This window comes from Somniosus microcephalus, chromosome 7, assembly GCF_052327205.1.
Source record: "Somniosus microcephalus isolate GS21.2 chromosome 7, FLI_Smic_1.0, whole genome shotgun sequence".
NCBI classification, from domain to species: Eukaryota; Metazoa; Chordata; class Chondrichthyes; order Squaliformes; family Somniosidae; genus Somniosus; species Somniosus microcephalus.
In genome coordinates, this window is record NC_140993.1 from 60,060,502 (window position 1) to 60,081,058 (window position 20,557).

At 43.4% G+C, this 20,557-nt stretch overlaps 1 protein-coding gene across 3 annotated transcripts in view; it reads right to left on the reverse strand.

Moving 5' to 3' along the window:
* zc3h3 (zinc finger CCCH-type containing 3) overlaps nucleotides 1-20,557 on the reverse strand; it is a 311,770-nt gene that overhangs the window by 278,860 nt on the left and 12,353 nt on the right. For all 3 annotated transcript variants that reach the window (XM_085992499.1, XM_085992500.1, XM_085992501.1), the window contains exon 3: nucleotides 12,269-12,465. In XM_085992499.1, the coding sequence (XP_085848625.1) occupies nucleotides 12,269-12,465 (197 nt within the window). The remainder of the gene's footprint in view (nucleotides 1-12,268; nucleotides 12,466-20,557) is intronic.

A 20,557-nucleotide genomic window follows, 5' to 3' on the forward strand; every position in this document is an offset into this window, starting at 1 on the left:
TAAGGCAGTGGTCAAAAAAAGCGTATGGGATTCTGGGCTTTATAAATAGAGGCATAGAGTACAAAAGCAAGGAAGTTATGATGAACCTTTATAAAACACTGGTCGGCCTCAACTGGAGTATTGTGTCCAATTCTGGGCACCGCACTTAGGAAGGATGTGAAGGCTTTAGAGAGGGTGCAGAAAAGATTTTCAAGAATGGTTCCAGGGATGAGGGACTTCAGTTACATGGATAGACTGGGGAAGCTGGGGTTGTTCTCCTTAGAGCAGAGAAGGTTGAGAGGAGATTTGATAGAGGTTTTCAAAATCATGAGGGGTCTCGATGGAGTAGACTGCCTGAAAGGGTGATGGAGGCAGATTCAATCGTGGCTTTCAAAAGGGAATTGGATAAGTACCTGAAGGAAAAAGATGTGCAGGGCTACGGGGAATTGGGACTAGCTGAAGTGTTCTTGCAGAGAGCTAGCACAGGCTCGACGGGCCGAATGGCCTCCTACTGTGCTATAATGATTCTATTCTAGTAGATGCCAGTCAGTGCCAAATACTCATTTGATACTTCTAATATAGACTGCCGTTACATCAGCTGTCCATTATCCAAATTCCATTTTACAGGTTGATTTCATCATGGAAATATTCTGTTCTGATCTATTTATAGGTTCATTCTGGCAAAAAAAAGTTTTATCTCGTGACCTTTCCCAATGTCCTATTAAAATAAAATTCCTTCATACTGGTCTCTTTCAATTAGTCTCTTAGAAAGCAAAGGCAGTGAAGCAGCACAACGGCTGGTAAGACAACACACCACAGGGCACTGGCTCAAGCCCACAATAAGCTAGTGGTGATTATCTTTACCTCAGCCAAGCGGTCGGGGGCCTCCCCCACATGTAAGTGATGGAAAGTCAAAGCAACAGCAGGCGCACACTTGTGTGTGCGACTGCCAGCAGCCAGGCATGGGACTGGTCACCCCCTCCTTTTCACAAATGCCACCAAATGTAGTTTGGTAAATCAAAGAAGGGGTAGTCCTGTTGGGTCAAATGGCCTTTTCGTATTCCTCGGCATTTTTAAAGCTCTTAACTGTGGAATCACCAGGGGAAAAAAATGCATAAAACAGTGAAAGGAAGTTGCTGCTTCCTTTTGTGCTCCTTGCACAGTTCCTACATGTAAACAGGACTGACACCTCCAGCAACTCATGCTCTGTGGGTTTGCCTTGCTCGATTCATGTATGGTAACCTAGTGCTCATGGTACGATCCACTGTAGGCCACCATGATGACATCCTGCAAGGGAATACTGAGAAACAGAAACAAACCCTCCCTCCCAATATATAAATACATTGCACCTTATAACTTCTCTTAGCAATTTCAAAAGCATTTTGCACACAATTAATTATTTTGCAGAGACTGCTGATCTGTAGACAAACGCAGTAGTCAGCTCGCACACAGCAAGATCCTGCAATCAGTCGCAAGATGGATGATCGATTTGTTTATTTTTGGTGGTGCGGATTTAGGGAGAAAATGTTTCCCAGGACACTGGGAGAATTCCATGTTGTTTTTCAAATAGTGCTATGAGAGCCTGAACAGCCCTTGGAACAGGCACAAGGGGCCTCGTCTCATCAGTACTACAACTGACGGGTAAATTAACTAGTGCTGTTTCAATTATCGTCCACTCGGTGCAGAGGTACAAACTGTGCTCTGGCATTTAACCAGTTTGGGTGTTTAAGCTCTTCCCAACCCTTTGAGTGGCAAGCCTTAGAATTATTTATTTTTTTAAAAATATTTTTCTCAAATGGATTTATTTTTAGTTTGCTAACTAAAGGAACGCCGAGACTCAATAGGATCTTTCCATTCTCAGAATAAACACCCGCGCCAAGACTTATTCCTGCAATCTATTTTATCTCTCTCCAGTCTCCACTCAGGTCTTGCAGGCTTGTCAGGAAACGAGACAATGCAGTCCATCACTGGGCCACAGGTTGCAGGGTCATGGCCCTCTGGCATCAAATACCAAGTTCTGAATCTCAGCCATGGGGATTGTGGAGACACCAAGAACAAGTCAGTCATTCCCCCACAAAGAGGGGAAGGTAGGTAAGCACCAAGTCCAGGGTGGAGTCACACAAATTAAATACCATTGTGGCCTACAATAAGGCATTTATCCACCTTCTCGATGGCCCAGATTTTCCAGGGCCTATGACCACGTATGTGGTCGTAAGTGCCCCGCAAATTCTGGGTTTCCACGTGCGATGCGCAAGCGTGAAGACCCGGAACTTGCGATGTGTCAAGGTTCAGCTTGACAGATTGCACGAATCTGCAGGAAATGGACATTCGCTGGTGCAGAGTGGGGCTATTTGCCCAAATACTGCCTAGCGAATGCCCACGAAAATCTCACGCCTGGTAAAAGCAGACCTAAGGTCTTCTTTTACCAGCGTAAGGGTTTAAATAAATATTAAAATAAAATTTAAATGATTTAAACATTCAAAAACCTTTAAAATTATTTTTGTTCCCTTTAAAAATGTTTATTTATTTTTCAAAAAATTTAAATTTTTGTTTTAAATGTTTAATTAAATTGTATTTTAATTAAGTTTGAACGTGATGATTTATTTTGATTTAAGTGGGGTGAAAGTGTGTTTTTAGGGGATTCCTATTCATTTTTTAGGGGATTCCTATTCATGCTTATGGGAATTCCATACGTAAATGGAATCCCCATAAGCATAATGGGAATCCCACTTTGTGATTGGTTGGGCCGGCCCATGTGATCCCAGGGACGCTTGCGAACTGAGTGCGCTCCCAGGATACGTGGGCCTTTGCGCAGGCGTGCGCCTGTAGGAACAGGAGCGCAAGTGTTCGAAGATACGGAGGCACCAGGTAGGTGCGTACTTTTCTTGCGGTTTGGAGGCGCTCGCCCGCCGGAAAGTAGATCGGAACGTTGAAGAATACAGGTTCAGTTTCAGTATTCAAAATAACAGAAAGATTTGTGATTCATTGGGAGAGAGTATAAGCACAGCATCAAGGTAGCAGCGAAATGAAAATGGACTGACTACTGAGCGAGCTGACATTATACCAAACTGTCTCTCATCCGATCACCAACATAGATCGCAGTCAGAATCGAGAAGCCACAGCAGCTGCTGCTACCTCTGCCGCTGCTAAAGTATTACTTTACACAGAATTAAAACTTTACTGATTTGAAGCAGGTTGGAAAGGCCAAGGAAAATAAACCAAAACACAGGGTACAGGAAACCACTGCACTTGGAAATTTGGTATCAAAGTGAACTGCAATGCCAAAGGATAACAAGAAGTTGACAGTCTGGCATTCAAGTAGCTGCTGTGGCCGAATGTTCACAGCTCAACCAGAAGGTTAAGAGCTCCGAGTAACAGAGAAACAGTCACTCAAACTTGCTCAGCTGGCCAAACTCTGCTAAATCTCAACCAGGGCTCCAGCGGGAGTATTATGTAATCGGAGTAACAGAGCAGAAATCTCCCAGTTTATCCCGGCAGCACTGAGGTGCGTGGATCTGTCACTCTGTTTTCCATTTCCAGGGAAAGCACAGTGAAGGTAACAAGGGAGGCTAGAGTGAAACATAAAGGCACAGCTTTATTGCTTTAATAGCATTAATCTACATCAGTGAAATTCATAATAAAGCCCAGGGGTCACTGGCAGCCTGCTTTCCCCTTCACTTCTGGCTCTCTAGACTTGTTGCTCCATACGCCTCTGACTCAGCCTCACTAGCTGCAGGATATTGACCAAGCTGGGTTTCAGTACCCTTTGCTCCCCAACAAGGGTTGTTACTAAGAGACAGTTATTGCTGGATTTCTTTAGAAGACCCTTTAATGAAGGAGCCACACCTGAAATGTAAAATGTCCTGTTCTCTCCACAGATGTTGACTGGCCTGCTGAGTGCTTCCAGCATTTTCTGTTTTTTTGTATTAATTTCCAGCATTTAGTGTTCCTATTCAAACATAATTATGTAATACAATGATTGGTTCTATAGTTTCCTCCCGCTCCCATTGGGACGTGGGGGAGGGTGATGGGTGCCTGGCCTTCTCTTAGCATTACTGAAATCAGCAGCACACTGTTGGTTTATTGATTGCTTATTATATCCTTGGCTGAGGTACAACCAAACTTAATAATGGTTTCTGTGACGATGCCGATGATTTTGATTGGCGGTTTCGATTTTGGTTTCCAGGGTTTTCTGTTTTTCTTTGAGGGTCTGAGCAGTTTCTCATCATGTAAGAAATAAACAACCGTTTTCAAGGTTGAGCTTTATGTTGAGAGGTAGCTCAGGGAGAAGTACCCTTGTTCTGATATATTGTGAAGTATAGTAAAGTTTGCACTGTTCATTTACTTGGTCCATGTTAAACAAGTCATCTGTCGCCTTAGCTCAAGTCTCATTATAATAAAAAAGTGTATATTCAGTCTACTGACCAAAGGAGTCAGCCATGGTTGTGGGTTCAAGTTCCACTTCAGAGACTTGAGCACATAATCTAGGACACTTTAGTGCAGTATTGAGGGAATGCTGCAGTGTCGGAGGTGCCGTCTTTCAGATGAAACTTTAAACCAAGGCCCCATCTGCCCTCTCAGGTGGATGTAAAAGATCCCATGGCACTATTTCAAGAAAAGTTGGGGAGTTCTCCAGGTGTCCTGGCCAATATTTGTCGCTCAACATCATCAAAACAGATTATCTGGTAATTTCTCTCATTGCTGTCTGCGGGACCTAACTATGCACAAATTGCCCTACATTACAACCGCGACTACATTTTAAAAGTACTTCATTGGCTAAGAAGCACTTTGGGAGGTCCTGAAAGCCACTATATAAAAAGAACTTTTATTTCTATCGCACCTTTCATGACCTCAGGACGTCTCAAAGTGCTTTACAGCTAATGAAATACTTGAAGTGTAGTCACTGTTGTAGTTTAGGAATGCAAGTTCTTTCTATCAAAGATAGAGAGAATCAGGTGGTAGTATTTGGTATCTTCCAGCAAGTCGGCATAGTCTGCCTAAGAATCTCTGGTCATTCCATGGGGTCCCGCTATCATTTGTCTAGATGCTGGGTAAGTGAAGGCACACTTTGAACTGTACAGAATTCAAGGTCTGCTTACAAGAGCGGTTGGCGACACATTTTTTATTCGTTCCTGGGATGTGGGCGTCACTGGGAAAGCCTATCCCTAATTGCCCTCGAGAAGGTGGTGGTGAGCTGCCTTCTTGAGCCGCTGCAGTCCATGTAGTGAAGGTACTCCCATAGTGCCGTTAGGGAGGGAGTTCAAGTGGAACACAGATGCACGCCTATATCACTCAGTGGGTCCAGAGAGCAGTCCTCAAGTGAGGTTGGAATTGAGGCCCTTGACAAACGGAGTAACACTGGCCTGTGTGCTACACAAAGCAGGAGATTGGTGATGGAGGTATTGAGCACCAGAGACAGATAAAGTCAAATATTTCTCAGGTGTTATTGGTCAATGTGCTATGAAGCATATTGATGTTAATGTGAAACAGAAACACGAGAGCACGTCCCACTAAATTAACTCTCCGGAAATAGTCAATTTTAGCTTTTTAATACTCCAAGGTGGTTATTAGTAATTTAATTTCCTTTTCATTAACCGTTATCTGCAAGACAATATACTACCAGCCCTGACCTCTTCATGTGAGCAAATGTTTAAATCTAGCCTGATTAATTCAGCTGTTTAAAGAAAAAGAGAGAATGGGAGAAGTGGCTTGGCTTTTAGCTATCAAAAGGAATGAGGCTTGATGTTGATAGTGATGGAATTTCTAATGCTGCAAATTGATTGAATGCTGCAATTACAGCTCGCAGTAACTCAAGGAAATGGGATCGTCCCTCTCGGCCAAACACTTCTCTTTATTTAAAGCAATCCAATTTGCAAGGATAATTATATATTAGCGTTTCATCTGCAATCGGAAATGAACACGGGGATAGAGCAAGCCAAGTGCGAGCACGTTATTGCTGCAAATTACTTAGTATCTGTCTCCTTTCACATAAAGAGAAAATTGGGCAATCAATTAGAAGCGGGGCAGGTTGCAGTACATTAGAGCGATGCTGCCCCCTACTGGAGCCCTGCAGTTGCTGCCTGTTATTGTTCAGCAGCTTCCCAAGATGAACAAGCATTCTCTCAATTAGTGATTCTTGCCGCATTTTATTCACATGGCAACACAGTAACCCCCTTCCTCCAAACAATGGAATTATTATTAGATAAAATGAATACAATGGCACCTTAAAGAATTTCTCTCAATACAAGACTATCCATGTGACAAATTCACTCCCCACCCTTATCTTAACTATCCTAACTTTTAAACAAATAATGTTTTATTAAACTCTTCCCCTTCTGGTTCAGGTAATCAATAGAATGCCCAATATGTTACTGAGCTGTACTGACCAGGCAAGTTCCAGATTTGATTACTGTTCTGTGCTGCGTTAGCTGATATTTAGTCAACGCAACAAAAGAGGTGAGCCACAGCGCAGGAGAGAACACACGCCGCAGGAGAGAACGCACGCCACAGGAGCGCACGCAGCAGGAGCGCACGCCCACCCGCACACAGGAGCGCACGCCGGAGAGCACGCCCGCAAACGGGAGCGCAGCGCAAGCACGCTGCAGGAGAGGAGAGCACGCACACGCACCGCAGCACGCCGCAGGAGAGGAGAGCACACACGCGCGGCTCAGGAGAGCAGGGTCACGTGCCACAAAAACGCAGGCCACAGGACAGCACGCAAGCGCACCGCAGGAGAGCAGAAGCAACTTATACAGCAGTGGAACCAGCTTTGAGGAAATTTGGAGCCTATATTTTAAGCACCCAACTAATATGTAACCACTACAATATCTGAGCACAAGTCTAGGTGCGTTCATTCTGGTATAACATTCAGTAAGTTTGAAGAATTCTACCCAGAATAATTGAAAATGTTTTAGGAATACAAGCCCACTTCTCCCAGTTTAATATATAAAAATTACTTATAAATCACATATTTGCAAATACCATAAGATGATGTCCATGCATTGTTAAATGTAATTGAAGTGCCCAGAAAATATAAATGTTATTTATCTACACTGCATAAGGTCCTTATCACCCTGTAATTCATGAAATGAATGTAGAAACTTGAGAATGTGATGATGTTTTGTAGTGTATTTTTTTCTATATAACCGAGTGGCTTGCTAGGTCACTTCAGAGTCAACCAAGTAGTGTGGATGAGAGTTGTGGATAGGCCAAACCAGGTAGGGATGGCAGGTTTCCTTCTCTGAAGGACTCTGTCCCACTTTAAAAAAAAAAAAAACATTAATAATGTGGCACCTTTCGTGGTCATTTCTGGTGCCAGCCCCAGTTCACCAAATTTATTGAATTCACTTTCACAACTTCCCAAGGTGGGATGTTAACTCATGAACTCTGGGTTACATAACCAGTACCACAATTACTGCACAAATACCCCCAAGAAGACAGCTCATCAATACCTTTTCATGCCATTAAGGGATGGGTAATAAATGTGGCATTGCCAACATCTCACACATCTTGAAAACAGAAAAAATCTCAAGATGCCTGATATTATTGCAAATAACATTTTCATTTGTATAGGCAACGTCCCCAGTGCAATCCGCACATTGAGGCAAACAAATAGATAAATCAATTACTTCTGATCAATGATGAATACAAATCCTTATACAGTAACAGAGGTAGATACCTTCAGTCAAATCTAATGGAATAATCAAAATCATTGAAAGAATCTGTTCAAAATGTGGAACAAGTGCTAATCCAACTGTTACGGTGCAAGATGCAACACGTATCCAACAGGAAGAAATCTCCTCCTATGCACACAAATTATCCTCTGCAAATAGGATATCAGACAAGGGTGATACCGAGCCTCTGAGCACACATACCTTCTAAAAATAAACCTGGGTCTTTACAAACACACCAAGTTTAACTGTACTGGGATATCGCTGGGAAATGCCAAGTGCTAAGTGTAGCAGGCTTCGGAGGAACAGGTGCCTTTGGACCTGATTCCCAAAGTTTTCCACCGTAGGGGTTTTCCTCGCCTCATGTCGGAGTCGGTTGTAGACTAATTGAGAGAGATTGATTGCTATGATTAGTCAACAACTCCATTATCATTGTATCATGTGACTATCAGAATGGTGGAAGGCGAATTAGATGGATTGTGGTCATTTTTCAATCGAGCAATTCCAATGTTCCGATCATGCCAGATTCTGTCCACCCACATGCATCTCCAGCAGAGGTCGCTAGTCATCTGAAGCAAGTGGGGGGACTGAAAGGGAATATAGTTATGGTAGGGGACAGTATAGTCAGAGGGATAGCTACTGTTCTCTGCAGCCGCGACTGGGAGTTCTGAAGGATGTGTTGCCTGCCTGGTGCCAGGGTTAAAGACATCTCCTCACAGCCGGAGAACTTGGAGTGGGAAGGGGAGGATCCAGTTGTCGTGGTCCACGTAGGAACCAATGACATAGGTAGAACTAGGAATGAGGTTCTGCAGAGAGAGTTTGAGGAGTTCGGGTCCAAATTAAAATGCAGAACTTCAAAAAGGTAACAATTTCTGGATTGTTACCTGAGCCACGCGCCAATTGGCATAGAGATAAGCAGATTAGAAGGTTAAATGCGTGGCTCAAAGAGTGGTGTGGGAGGCAAGGGTTTTGCTTCATGGGGCACTGGCACCAGTACTGGGGAAAGAGGGAGCTGCTCCGTTGGGACGGGCTCCACTTAAACCAGGCTGGAACCAGTGTCCTGGCGAATCGAATAACTAGAGCAGTTAACAGGGCTTTAAACTAATGAAGGTGGGTTGGGAGGATTCAGGAAAGAGTAAATTGAAAAGCAGCAGAAGAAATGTCAAGACTCTAGAGCAGAGCAGAGTTTTGGGTAAAAATAAGCAGAGTGGGGCAGGAAGGGACAGAGAGAGTAACAAAGGTAATAAGGCATCAGTGACTAAGGTGACATCAGGAAAAAATAGAAAAAAAGTCAAAGCTAAAGGCGTGAAGCATTTGCAGCAGAACAGATGAATTAATAGCGTAGGTAATAGTCATTATGGAGACGGGGTTGCAAAGTGACCAAGGTTGGGAATTAAATATTCCAGGATACTTAACTTTTAGAAGAGATAGGCAAAATGGAAAAGGAGGAGGGGTAGTCCTGATAATAAAGGATGGGATAAAGACTGTAGAGAGAAAGGATGTTAGCTCCGAAAAATCAAGAAGTAGATTCAGTTTGGGCGGAGCCAAGAAACAGCAAGGGGCAGAAAACATTGGTGGAAGTTCTTTAGAGGCCCCCAAACAGCAGTTGTAATGTAGGGTAGAGTATAAATCAGTAAATTAGAGGCGCATGTAACAAGGGTAATACAGTAATCATGGGGGACTTTAATCTACAGACTGGGCAAACCAAATTTGTAGCAATAGTGTGGAGGACGAATTCATGAAATGTATACAAGATAGTTTTCTAGATCAGTATGTTGAGGAACCAACCAGGGAACAGGCTATTTTAGATTTAGTATTTTGCAATCAGAACGGGTTAATTAATAACCTTGCTGCAAAAGGGGCCTTTAGGGAAGAGTGACCATAATATGATAGAATTTTATATTAAGTTTGAAAGTGATTTAGTTAAATCCGAAGCTCGGGTCTTAAATCTAAACATAGTTATGAGGGGCGAGTTGGCTAAGGTAGATTGGGAAACTACATGAAAAGGTAGAACGGCAGACAAGCAATGGCTAGCTTTTAAAGAATTAATACATAATTTACAACAAATATACATTCCTTTTAGGCACAATACACCCACTGGAAATGTGATTCAACCGTGGTTAACAAGAGAAGTTAAAGATAGTATTAGATCAAAGGATGAGGCTTATAATGTTGCCAAAAAGAGCTGTAAGCCTCAGGATTGGGAGGATTTTAGAATTTAGCAAAGGAGGACCAAGAAATTGATAAAGGGAAAATAGAATGAGAGTAAACCAGTGAGAGACATCAAAAACAGACTGTAAAAGCTTCTATAGGTATGTAAAAAGGAAAAGATTAGCAGAAGTAAATGTGGGTCCCTTACAGGCGGAGACAGGAGAAATTATAATGGGGAATAAGGAAATGGCAGAGAAATTAAACAAATACTGTGTGTCTGTCTTCACAGAAGACGCAAAAAACTTCCCGGAAATAGTGGACAACCAAGGGTCGAGCGAAAATGAGAACTTAGTAAAAAATAGTACTGGAGAAGTTAATGGGACTGAAAGTCAATAAATCCCCTGGACCTGATGGCCTACATCCTAGGTTTTTGGAACAGGTGACTATAGAGATAGTAGATGCATTGGTTGTCATCTTTCAAAATTCCATTGATTCTAGAACGGTTCCAGTGGATTGGAAGGTGGAACTACAGACCAGTTAGTCTGACATCAGTAGCAAGGAAAATGCTAGAATCTATTATTAAGGATGTGGTAACAGGGCACTTAGAAAATAATAGGATTGGGCAAAGTCAACACGGATTTATGAAAGGGAAATCATGTTTGACGAATCTGTTAGCGTTTTTTGAGGTTGTAACTAGCAGAATAGATAAGGGGGAACCAGTAGATGTGGTGTATTTGAATTTTCAGAAGGCATTCAATAAGGTGCCACACAAAAGAGGTTATTAAACAAAATTAGGGCTCATGGGGTAATATACTAGCATGGATTGAGGATTGATTAACGGACAGAAAACAGAGAGTAGGAACAAATGGGTCATTTTCGGGTTGGCAGACTGTAACTAGTGGGGTACCGCAAGGATCAGTGCTTGGACCTCAGCTATTCACAATCTATATCAATGATTTGGATGAGGGGACCAAATGTAATATATCCAAGTTTGCTGAGGATACAAAGCTGGGTGGGAATGTAAGTTGTGAGGAGGATGCAAAGAAGCTTCATGGGGATATAGACAGGCTAAGTGAGTGGGCAAGAACATGGCAAATGGAATATAATGTGGAGAAATGTGAAGTTATTCACTTTGGTAGGAAAAATAGAAAAGCAGAATATACTTTAAATGGTGAGAGATTGGGAAATGTTGGTATTCAGAGGGACCTGGGTGTCCTTGTACACGAATCACTGAGAGTTAACATGCAGGTACAGCAAGCAATTAAGAAAGCAAATGGTATGTTGGCCTTTATTACAAGAGGATTTGAGTATAAGAGTAAAGATGTCTTACTGCAATTATATAGGGCCCTGGTGAGACCATACCTGGAGTATTGTGTACAGTTTTGGTCTCCTTACCTAAGGAAGGATATACTTGCTATAGAGGGAGTGCAACAAAGGTTCACCAGACTGGTTCCTGGGATGGGGGGGGGGGGGGGGGGGGGGAATTGTCCTATGATGAAAGATTGAATAGACTCGGCCTATATTCTCTGGAGTCTAGAAGAATGAGAGGTAATCTCATTGAAACATACAAAATTCTTACAGGGCTTGACAGTGTAGATGCAGGGAGGATGTTTCCCCTGGCTGGAGAGTCTGGAACCAGGGGTCACAGTCTCAGAATAAGGGGTCGGCCATTTAGGACTGAGATAAGGAGAAATTTCTTCATTCAGAGGGTGGTGGAGGCTCAGTCGTTGACTATATTCAAAAACAGAGATCGATAGATTTTTGGATATTAAGGGAATCAAGGGTTATGGGGATAGTGCAGGAAAGTGGCGTTGGGGTAGAAGAGTTGCCATGATCTTATTGAATGGCGGAGCAGGCTCGAGGGGCCGAATGGCCTACTTCTGTGCCTATTTCTTCTTATGATCCTCTTCCCTAGCCCACAGATGTCAGAGCCTATCGCGGCCTCCTGCTACCCCAAACTTAGATTAATTAATAATTGTGACTGGGGTCCAGTGAGTTACATCATCAAACTGCCTTTAAGTTACAGATAGGATTCAGTCCTTTTTAAACAAAAATCATCACTGTAAACCACTGAATGGTTACTCTCAAACTGCACATGGGAACTGCAGCCACTCATCAGTATAAAGCTCTCATTCAGCACGATACATCTGCAGTCTGTCCAATACGGATGCACCTCATTTCATCTTGCATTGAATTGCTGGACGGATTTTTCCTTTTTCCCCATCAATTAATAACAAAAGGTATACAGAGAACTTTCCAAAATGATGCACACTTCGAGGAAATATCACTGCCAAGAAATACTCCAGGTTCATATCACAACCGAATTGATGAGCAACATTTTTTTTTATATTAATGGCACTTGTGCAATTCACCACAGTGCCATTCCATGGACCCACGTTGACATATATATATAAAAATTACAGCCAACCTATCGGAGAGACCCTTCAAATCAGGTAGCAGTTCCCTACCTTGCTTCGTATTGCTGTGCAGTCCTGATGCTGGCAACCGCTGCAGTCTGTGTTTGCTGATTTGCACGAGTCCTTTCCCGGGCGTCCTTTTCAGAGTCGGGGAGGATTTCCCGTGCGCAGGGCTCTTCTTGATGAGCAAGTACCGGCTTTTTACCATCGGCAGTCCACTAAGGCTGGTCCTCCTCTCAGTCAGTGAGCTTGCAAAAAGAAATGGCAGAACCGTAAATGCTCTGAAGAGATGGCGTGCAGCGTAGTCCGTTAGACACCATTCCTTCACCTCTGGGTACAAGGTTCCAATCCAGCCCGGACTGAAAACCTACCCTCTCCCAATGCAAGACCTTTCCGCAGTCTCGCCCATTTCCTAGAAGACATGAGCTGCCTACAATTCAGCATAAATCTGGAGGTACAACAGTACAGCCAGAGACAAAGGTAATCTCACTAAGCAGAGGTCAAAATAAAAAAACATACACAAATGCTTAAAATCTGAATATTAGGGACAGACAGCAAGTCAGTCAGCATCCAGAAGATGATCGCTTAAGGGTCATTCAGATGCTGACTGTACATTGCCAGCATTGTCTGGTTTAAGATACTATCTGATCTCCAATGGCAATGCACACAGGGAGTCAAGTAAAGTCTTTAGATGAAATGAGATTAGAAGGTGGGGGACCAGGGCGTGCAGACAAATTCAGGCCTCATTTTAAAATGACACATTCTGTCCTTATTTTCAAGTTCCTATCTCCGTAACCTCCTACACCCTTCCAAGAACTCGGTGTTCCTCCATGTTGGCCCTCTCGTGCATCCCCTGCTCCCTTCGCCCCACCATTGGCGACTGCGCCTTCAGCCGTCTAGGCCTCAAGCTCAGGAATTCCCTCACTAAACCTCTCCGTGCTCTCTCCTCCTTTAAGATGCTCCTTTAACCATCTTTAAAGTTCTTTGACAAAGCTTTTAGTCACCCATCCGATTATCTCCTTCTTTGGTTCGGAGTCAATTTTTATCTGATCATGCTCCTGTGGAGCGCCTTGGGACGTCTTACTATGTTAAAGGCGGTATGTAAATGCAAGCCGTTAAAATACTTTCATCTCTGCTGCATCATTGATGACTCCAAAACCTTCCTCCAGGATGAACCAGGCCATTTGCAATCTTACCATTCTGTTTGACCTTCAGCTGAGCTGTAAACCCCACATCCTTTCTATCACCAAGACCACTTACTTCCATCGCCACAATTTCTTCTGCCTCCAGCTGTGCTCAGCTTCTCTAATACATTAACCACTATTTGATTAGTAAACAAATTTGAGTAATAGACACCATCCTTGGGCATGCGATCTCAATATTTGCACGGTTTATGCAGGTGTACTTTAAACTTTTTGTCTGTCTGTTGGTAAAATAAAAAGCAGTGTGTGTGAGTGCTCTTTCTTGTGAGTGCTTGAATCATAGAGTCATAACGGCACAGGAGGCCGCCATTCGGCCCATCGAGTCCGCGCCGACTCTCTGTAGAGCAATCCAGTCAGTCCCATTCCCCCGCTCTATCCCTGCAAGGTTATTTCCCTCAAGTGCCTATCCAGTCTCCCCTTGAAAACATTTGAGTGTCTCCGCTTCCACCACTTCCGTCGGCAGCGAATTCCAGGTCTTCACCACTCGCTGCGTAAAAAAGTTTTTCCTCACATTCCCCCTGTATCTCTTGCCCAAAACCTTAAAGCTGTGTCCCCTAGTCCCTGTACCATCTACTAGTGGGAACAGCCTTTCCCCGTCTAGCCTATCCAAACCCGTCATAATCTTGTACGCCTCTATCAAACACCCCTCAACCTCCTTTGCTCTAATGAAAACAAATCCAGCTTCTCCAACCTGTCCTTGTAGCCAAGAACCCCCATCCCTGGAACCACTCTGGTAAATCTCCTCTGCACCCTCTCAAGGACCTTCACATCCTTCCTAAAGTGTGGTGACCAGAACTGGATGCAATACTCCAGTTGTGGCCTAACCAGCGCTTTATAAAGGTTCAGGATAACTTCTCTACTTTTGTACTCAATACCTCTATTTATGAAGCCCAAGATCCCATGTGCTTTGCTAACCACTCTCTCAATATGTCCTGCCACCTTCAGGGACCTATGCACATTAACTCCCAGGTACCTCTGTCCCTGCACACTCTTTAAAACTGTGCCATTAAGTGTATATTGCCTCTCCCTGTTCCTTCTGCCAAAATGCATCACCTCACACTTGGTAGATGTTTGTTCAGTAAATATACACGTGAAGTACATTTACCTGTCAGGAGTTTTGTACTAAAATTAGGGCATGCGGCTAAAACAATGTTGTTGTAGCCACATCTGCGATTAGTCAGTGATTTCTATTGGACAACACTTGGCTATGAAGTGTCAAAATCACCAAAGGTGAGACAGGCAAAGGCTCTTAGGAGACTGCTCTTAATATGTCAAATCACTGCAAAGCAGCAATTGACAAAGCAAACAAAATACTGAACAATAGCAGGAGCTTTAAATGTCAACTTGGCTTAAAGGTAGCATCCTCACCTCCGAGTCAGAAGGACATGGGTTCAAGTCCCACTCTAGGACTTGAGCACATAATCCAGGATGACCATTCAATGCTGTGCTGAGGGAGTGCTGCAATGCCAGGAAGGTCTGCGTTTTGCAGAGACGTTAAACTGAGGCCGTGTGCGCTTATTCGAAGAGCAGGAAGTTCCCCAGTGTCTTGGCCAACAGTCATCCCTCAAACACCAGTAAAAACAGATCAACTTTCCATTTGTGGGACCTTGCTGTGTGCAATTTTGCAGCTGTGTTTCCCTACATAACAACAATGACTCCACTCAACAATATTTTATTGGCTGTCCTGAATATGTGAAAAGGTGCTACATAAATGCAAGTCTCTCTTTTTTTATATAGCCAAACCAGTACAGTACAAGTTGAAGAAATGAATGCTCACCATATTCCAGGTGGGTCACTGAACGTGAGGGAAACATTCAAGGCTGAGGCAGTAGAGCCACAAGATTAATACCTAGAATCAGCAGAACAGGAGGGGTTTTGATAGAATAGAATAGATCAAGAAAGGCTATTCCCTCTGGCGAGTGGGTCAATAATCAGAGGTCATAGATTTAAAATTATTGGCAAAAGATCTAGAGGGGAGGTGAGATTTTTTTTTCCACACAGTTGCCATGATCTGGAACTCTCTAACTGAAAAGGTGGTGGAAGCTGATTCCATAAATAATTTTAAAAGGGGAGTTGGACAAGTACTGGAGGATAAGGAACTTACAGGGTTACGGTCAAAAAGCAGGGATGTGGGACTAAGCATGACTGCTCTTTCAAAGAACTAGCACATGAATGATGGGCCGAATGGCCTCCTGTGCTGTTATATGAACTTAGAACAGACTGGAGAATCCTGGGTACTTCAGCTTTCAAAAGAAATTTTTAGAGGTATGTATGCAAGTGGCATCAAAAGAAAAATATGACCTCAATTTAAAAAGGGTTAGAGCACCTACATTCAGATTATGACAAAGCAAACTTAGGTCTGAGATCAGGAAGTGATGTACACCTGGAATGAACTTCTGCGCGAGATAGGGGAGACAACAAATGTGGAACTATTTAAGAGAACAGATGCTGCGTTGGGGCATAGGGGGAAGAAAGGACACACACACACACACACACACAGTATCAGAGGAACTGTTGGTGCTTCAAGAACTAACTCATTGTTAACCTCTAGTGGTAATAACCTGGTAATGCAGCATTACTATACTGTACTAGAGATCCCTGTAAAATATCAGATTTACTTTTGAGAGTGAGTGTATGTGTGGGGAGGGGGTGACGGTGGGAAGAAGGGGAACAGAGGAGTGGATACCAACCACTTCAGAAGAATTCTTACCTATTTAAAGCAAATTCTGACTTTTCAAACTCAGTAGTAGCTGATTTAAATGGAAAGATTTAGAAGGAGAAATGTTATGATCTGATCTCTTGCAAAATTTTCTTTTTTTTAAAATATAAATTCCATCTTCCTGGCTGAATTTGTTTGAAATATTTTTGCTGATGCCCTCGTTGGGTTAACTGCCTGCGAGGACCTACTGGACACGTGAAGGAGCTCAGTCATCAGCAAGGTTGGGGGCAGGGGAAATAGAGAATGCATTAACCCAGGGAGTGTCGGCCTGTCTTTTGGTGCGGTGTTAATTCAGTGCCCTCATACTGACCGCCCCAAAACTGTTCCAGACCAGCTCTCCCCATCCACATAAAAATACTTGGAAAGAAAATTAGTGTAACCACAATTATCATAGAAGCCATTCGGCCCATCGAGTCTGAGCCACCTTTTGCGAAGAACAATCCAGTTCCACTCCCCCGCTCTTTCCCCATATCCCTGCAAATTTTTTTCTCCTTCAAGTATTTATCCAAATACCTTTTGAAGGCTACTATTGAATCTGTATCCACCACCCTATCAGGCAGTGCATTCCAAATCCTAACCCCTCGCCGCATATAAAAGTTTTTCCTCATGTCGCCTGTGGGTCTTTTGCTAATCACTTTAATTATGTGCCCTCTCGTTATTGATCCTTCAGTCATTGGAAACAGTTTCTCTTTATTTACTCGATCTAAACCCTTCATGATTTTAAACACCTCTATCAAATCTCCTCTTGGCCTTCTCTGATCCAAGGAGAACAACCAGTTTCTCCAGTCTATTCACGCAACTGTAATCCCTGGAACCATCTAGTAAATCTCTTCTGTACCCTCTCCAAAGCCTTTTATGTCCTTCCTAAAAAGTGTGGTGCCCAGAATTGGACTCCAGCTGGGGCTGAATTAGTGTTTTATATAGGTTTAGCATCACTTGCTGGCTTTTATACTCTACCCCTCTATTTATAAAGCCCAGGATTCCATATGCTTTATAACAGATTTGTTCACCTGTTCTGCCACCTTCAAAGATTTGTGCACATGCACCCCCAGGTCTCTGTTCTTGCACACTCTTTAAAATTATAACATTTAGTGTGTATGGTCTAGCTTCATTCTTCCAACCAAAATACATCACCTCACACTTCTCTGCGTTGAATTTCATCTGCCATGTGTCCGCCCATTCCACCAGCCTATGTATTCTTGAAGTCTATTACTATCTTCCTCACTTCCAAGTTTTGTTTTATCAGCAAATTTGGAAATTGTGCCCGCACACACCCCACCCCAAGTCATTAATGTATATCAAAAACAGAAGTGGTCCTAGTATTGAACCTTGGGGAATATTACTGTATACCTCACTCCAGTCTGAAAAACCACCATTCACCTCAACTCTGATTTCTATCCCTCAGCCAATTTTGTATCCATGCAACCAATGCCCCTTCAATCCTACAGGCTTCAATTTTGCTAACAAGTCTAATATGTGGTACAGTACTTTATCAAAGGCAACATTAACTGCACTGCCCTTATCTGCTTTCCTCATTATCCAGGAGATTTTCCTAGGACAACACCTTGAGTGAGATGTCGCCTCATTTTACAGGCTGCTGTGCTTGTTTTGTTATTTTATTTCATCTCCTTTTCTCAGTGAATAAAATTACAAAAATGTTTCTCTTAATTCCATTGGTGGGATATTGCTGTACCATAGGTTTCGAAATTCTTGATTTTTCCACCAATTCCTATTATCTGCTGGCGGCTGGAGGGGGGAGGGGAGAGAAAGAGAGAGAGAGAGAGAGAAGTCCCGTCCTTCAAGGCAGATAATGCAGTATTTTCTGTCACCAAAGGAAGTTTTAGTGATATAGCTTTGTTTTTTTTTTAAATAAAGGGTTAGTGTTGCGGAGAATCATGATTTAACCTACAGGCTGTGACATAAGGCCTATTTGTCCCCCTCCCTCCTTGCAGTCCAGTATTGTGTGATCGAGGTGGCTTGTTTCTGAATGCTGTGTGAAGTCTTTATTTGGTTGTCACTGGACTCTTTTTTGCTTGTTGAGTTAGTTGATGTGGAGGCAATCCGGAGCTTTCAAAAGTGACAGAGACATAGGAATTACTAGACCAAAAAGACCACAGTCCATCTAGTTCACCACCTACCATCCTGGCAGTCACATGATACAATGATAATGCAACTGTTGACTAATCATAGCAATTAATCTCTATCAATTAGTCTACACCAGACATAGACATGAGACGAGAAAAAGCCCTGTGGTGCAATGTTCTAGTTAATATTTTTTTGGGTGCGCAGCCCCATTCAAAATACCGTACGTGTGCAGTTTTTCTCATTGAAAAGCCGGCTGCAAGGAAAGTCCAGAGAGCTGTGTGGCCATACAACTTAAAGGGAACATTGCTGTGGTGAAAAGCTTTGGGAACCATAGGTCCAAACTCGCCTGTTCCTCCCAAGCTTGCTACAATTACCATATGCCATGCCTCTAATTATTAATATACTAGATGACATATCATTCTTAAGAACAGGATATCCTGGAAGTGCTTGGCTGGTGTTAAGAACATGCATTTCATTATTTGAAAATGACGTGACGCACATATAGAGCTGGTGCTGTGCTGACTCAGAATGAGGAGCTGATCCGCCATGGCATTGCTCGTGGACCAAAAGAATTGTCTACCTTTTCATATAATGGTCTCTGCTTTTTTCCCACTCTTCCGCTTTCTGTTTTTTCTCTCTCTCTCTCTTCTGATTTTGGTGTCTGTATCACTGTGCTTGTGGAAGGAGGGTTAGGAACCAGGGGACACAGATTTAAGATAATTGGCAAAAGAACCAGAGGGGAGATGAGGAGAATTTTTTTTATGCAGTGAGTTATGATGATCTGGAATGCACTGCCTGAAAGGATGGTGGAAGCAGATTCAATAGTAACTTTCAAAAGGGAATTGGATATATACTTGAAAATACTGCAGGGCTATGGGGAAAGAGCAGTGGAGTTGGACTAATTGGATCGCTCTTTCAAAGAGCCAGCACAGGCACAATGGGCTGAATGACCTCCTTCTGTGCTGTATGATTTTAGATCCCATGGTAAATAGCAAGGAGCCAGCACACTCACACTGGTTGGGTACCAGGATCTGGGCCAGGGGATAGGCGAGAAGACAGGCTTTCTGGTGTAACACATGTGGGCAAGAGAGAAACTGGGTGTTGATGATGCAGCTTAGGGCAGGAGAGAGTGGGTGCAGATTAAGTCTGTGATTAACATGCAGGGAGTTGACAGATGGGATGGGGTTTAGGAAAGAGTAGGGAGCTCCAGGTTTGGGCCAGAATGAGCAGTCCGGATCCCGGGACTATTTGTGGTGGTAGGGCTAGAGTGAAAGAGCACTTGGGACCAGGAGCATTGGGCTGGGGTAGCAGGAAGCACTGCATTTTGTAGCGTTGAGGAAGAACATTGCCAATAAGAAGGAAGGAGAGTTCTAGGAGAGTTGTAAGAGTCTGGAATGCTTTGTCACAGGCAGAGAACATTGCATTCTTCACAGGAAAGGTGTATAATAATTTGAAACAGAAAAAGATACAGGGCTAGAGAGAGAGGGTATAGCAGGATTAGTTTTGAATTGCTCTCGCAAACAGGCAGCAGAGGCGCAATGGGTCGAATGGCTGCCTTTTGTGCTGCAAGCTTCTTTGGTTCTAAGGAGGGAGGACATTGATTTTGACACGAACAAACCTTACACTGAGGAGCACTAACATCCTGCGCACAAAACAGGCACTGACTATCACTGACCGCGTTCACATGGAAAATCCAAGTAGGCTTGTCCAGGGAAGGAAGGAAACACAGCTCTGAGGATGGAGCAGTACGTAAATCCCAGGCTACAGATGTGGGGGGGGGGGGGGCGGGGGGTGGAAAGAGGGGGTATGAGCTATCCGTAAGGTGGGATGGGTACTTGACTGATCATTCACTGGTTGACTTTTAGTGAATGGATTTTTTTCTTTTAAACAGCAGATGGTTTTTGTTAAGTTGGCTGTTAGTGAATAGAGTCATAGATTTATACAGCACAGAAAGAGGCCCTTCGGCCCATCGTGTCCACGCCGGCCATCAAGCCCTGTCTATTCTAATCCCATTTTCCAGCACTTGGTCCGTAGCCTTGTATGCTATGGCATTTCAAGTGCTCATCTAAATGCTTCTTGAATGTTGTGAGGGTTCCTGCCTCTACCACCCTTTCAGGCAGTGAGTTCCAGATTCCAACCACCCTCTGGGTGAAAAAGTTTTTCCTCAAATCCCCTCTAAACCTCCTGCCCCTTACCTTGAAACCAAGCCCCCTGGTTATTGACTCCTCTACTAAGGGGGAAAGTTCCTTTCTATCTACCCTATCTATGCTCCTCATAATTTTGTACACCTCAATCAGGGCCCCCCCTCAGCCTTCTCTGCTCTAAGGAAAACAA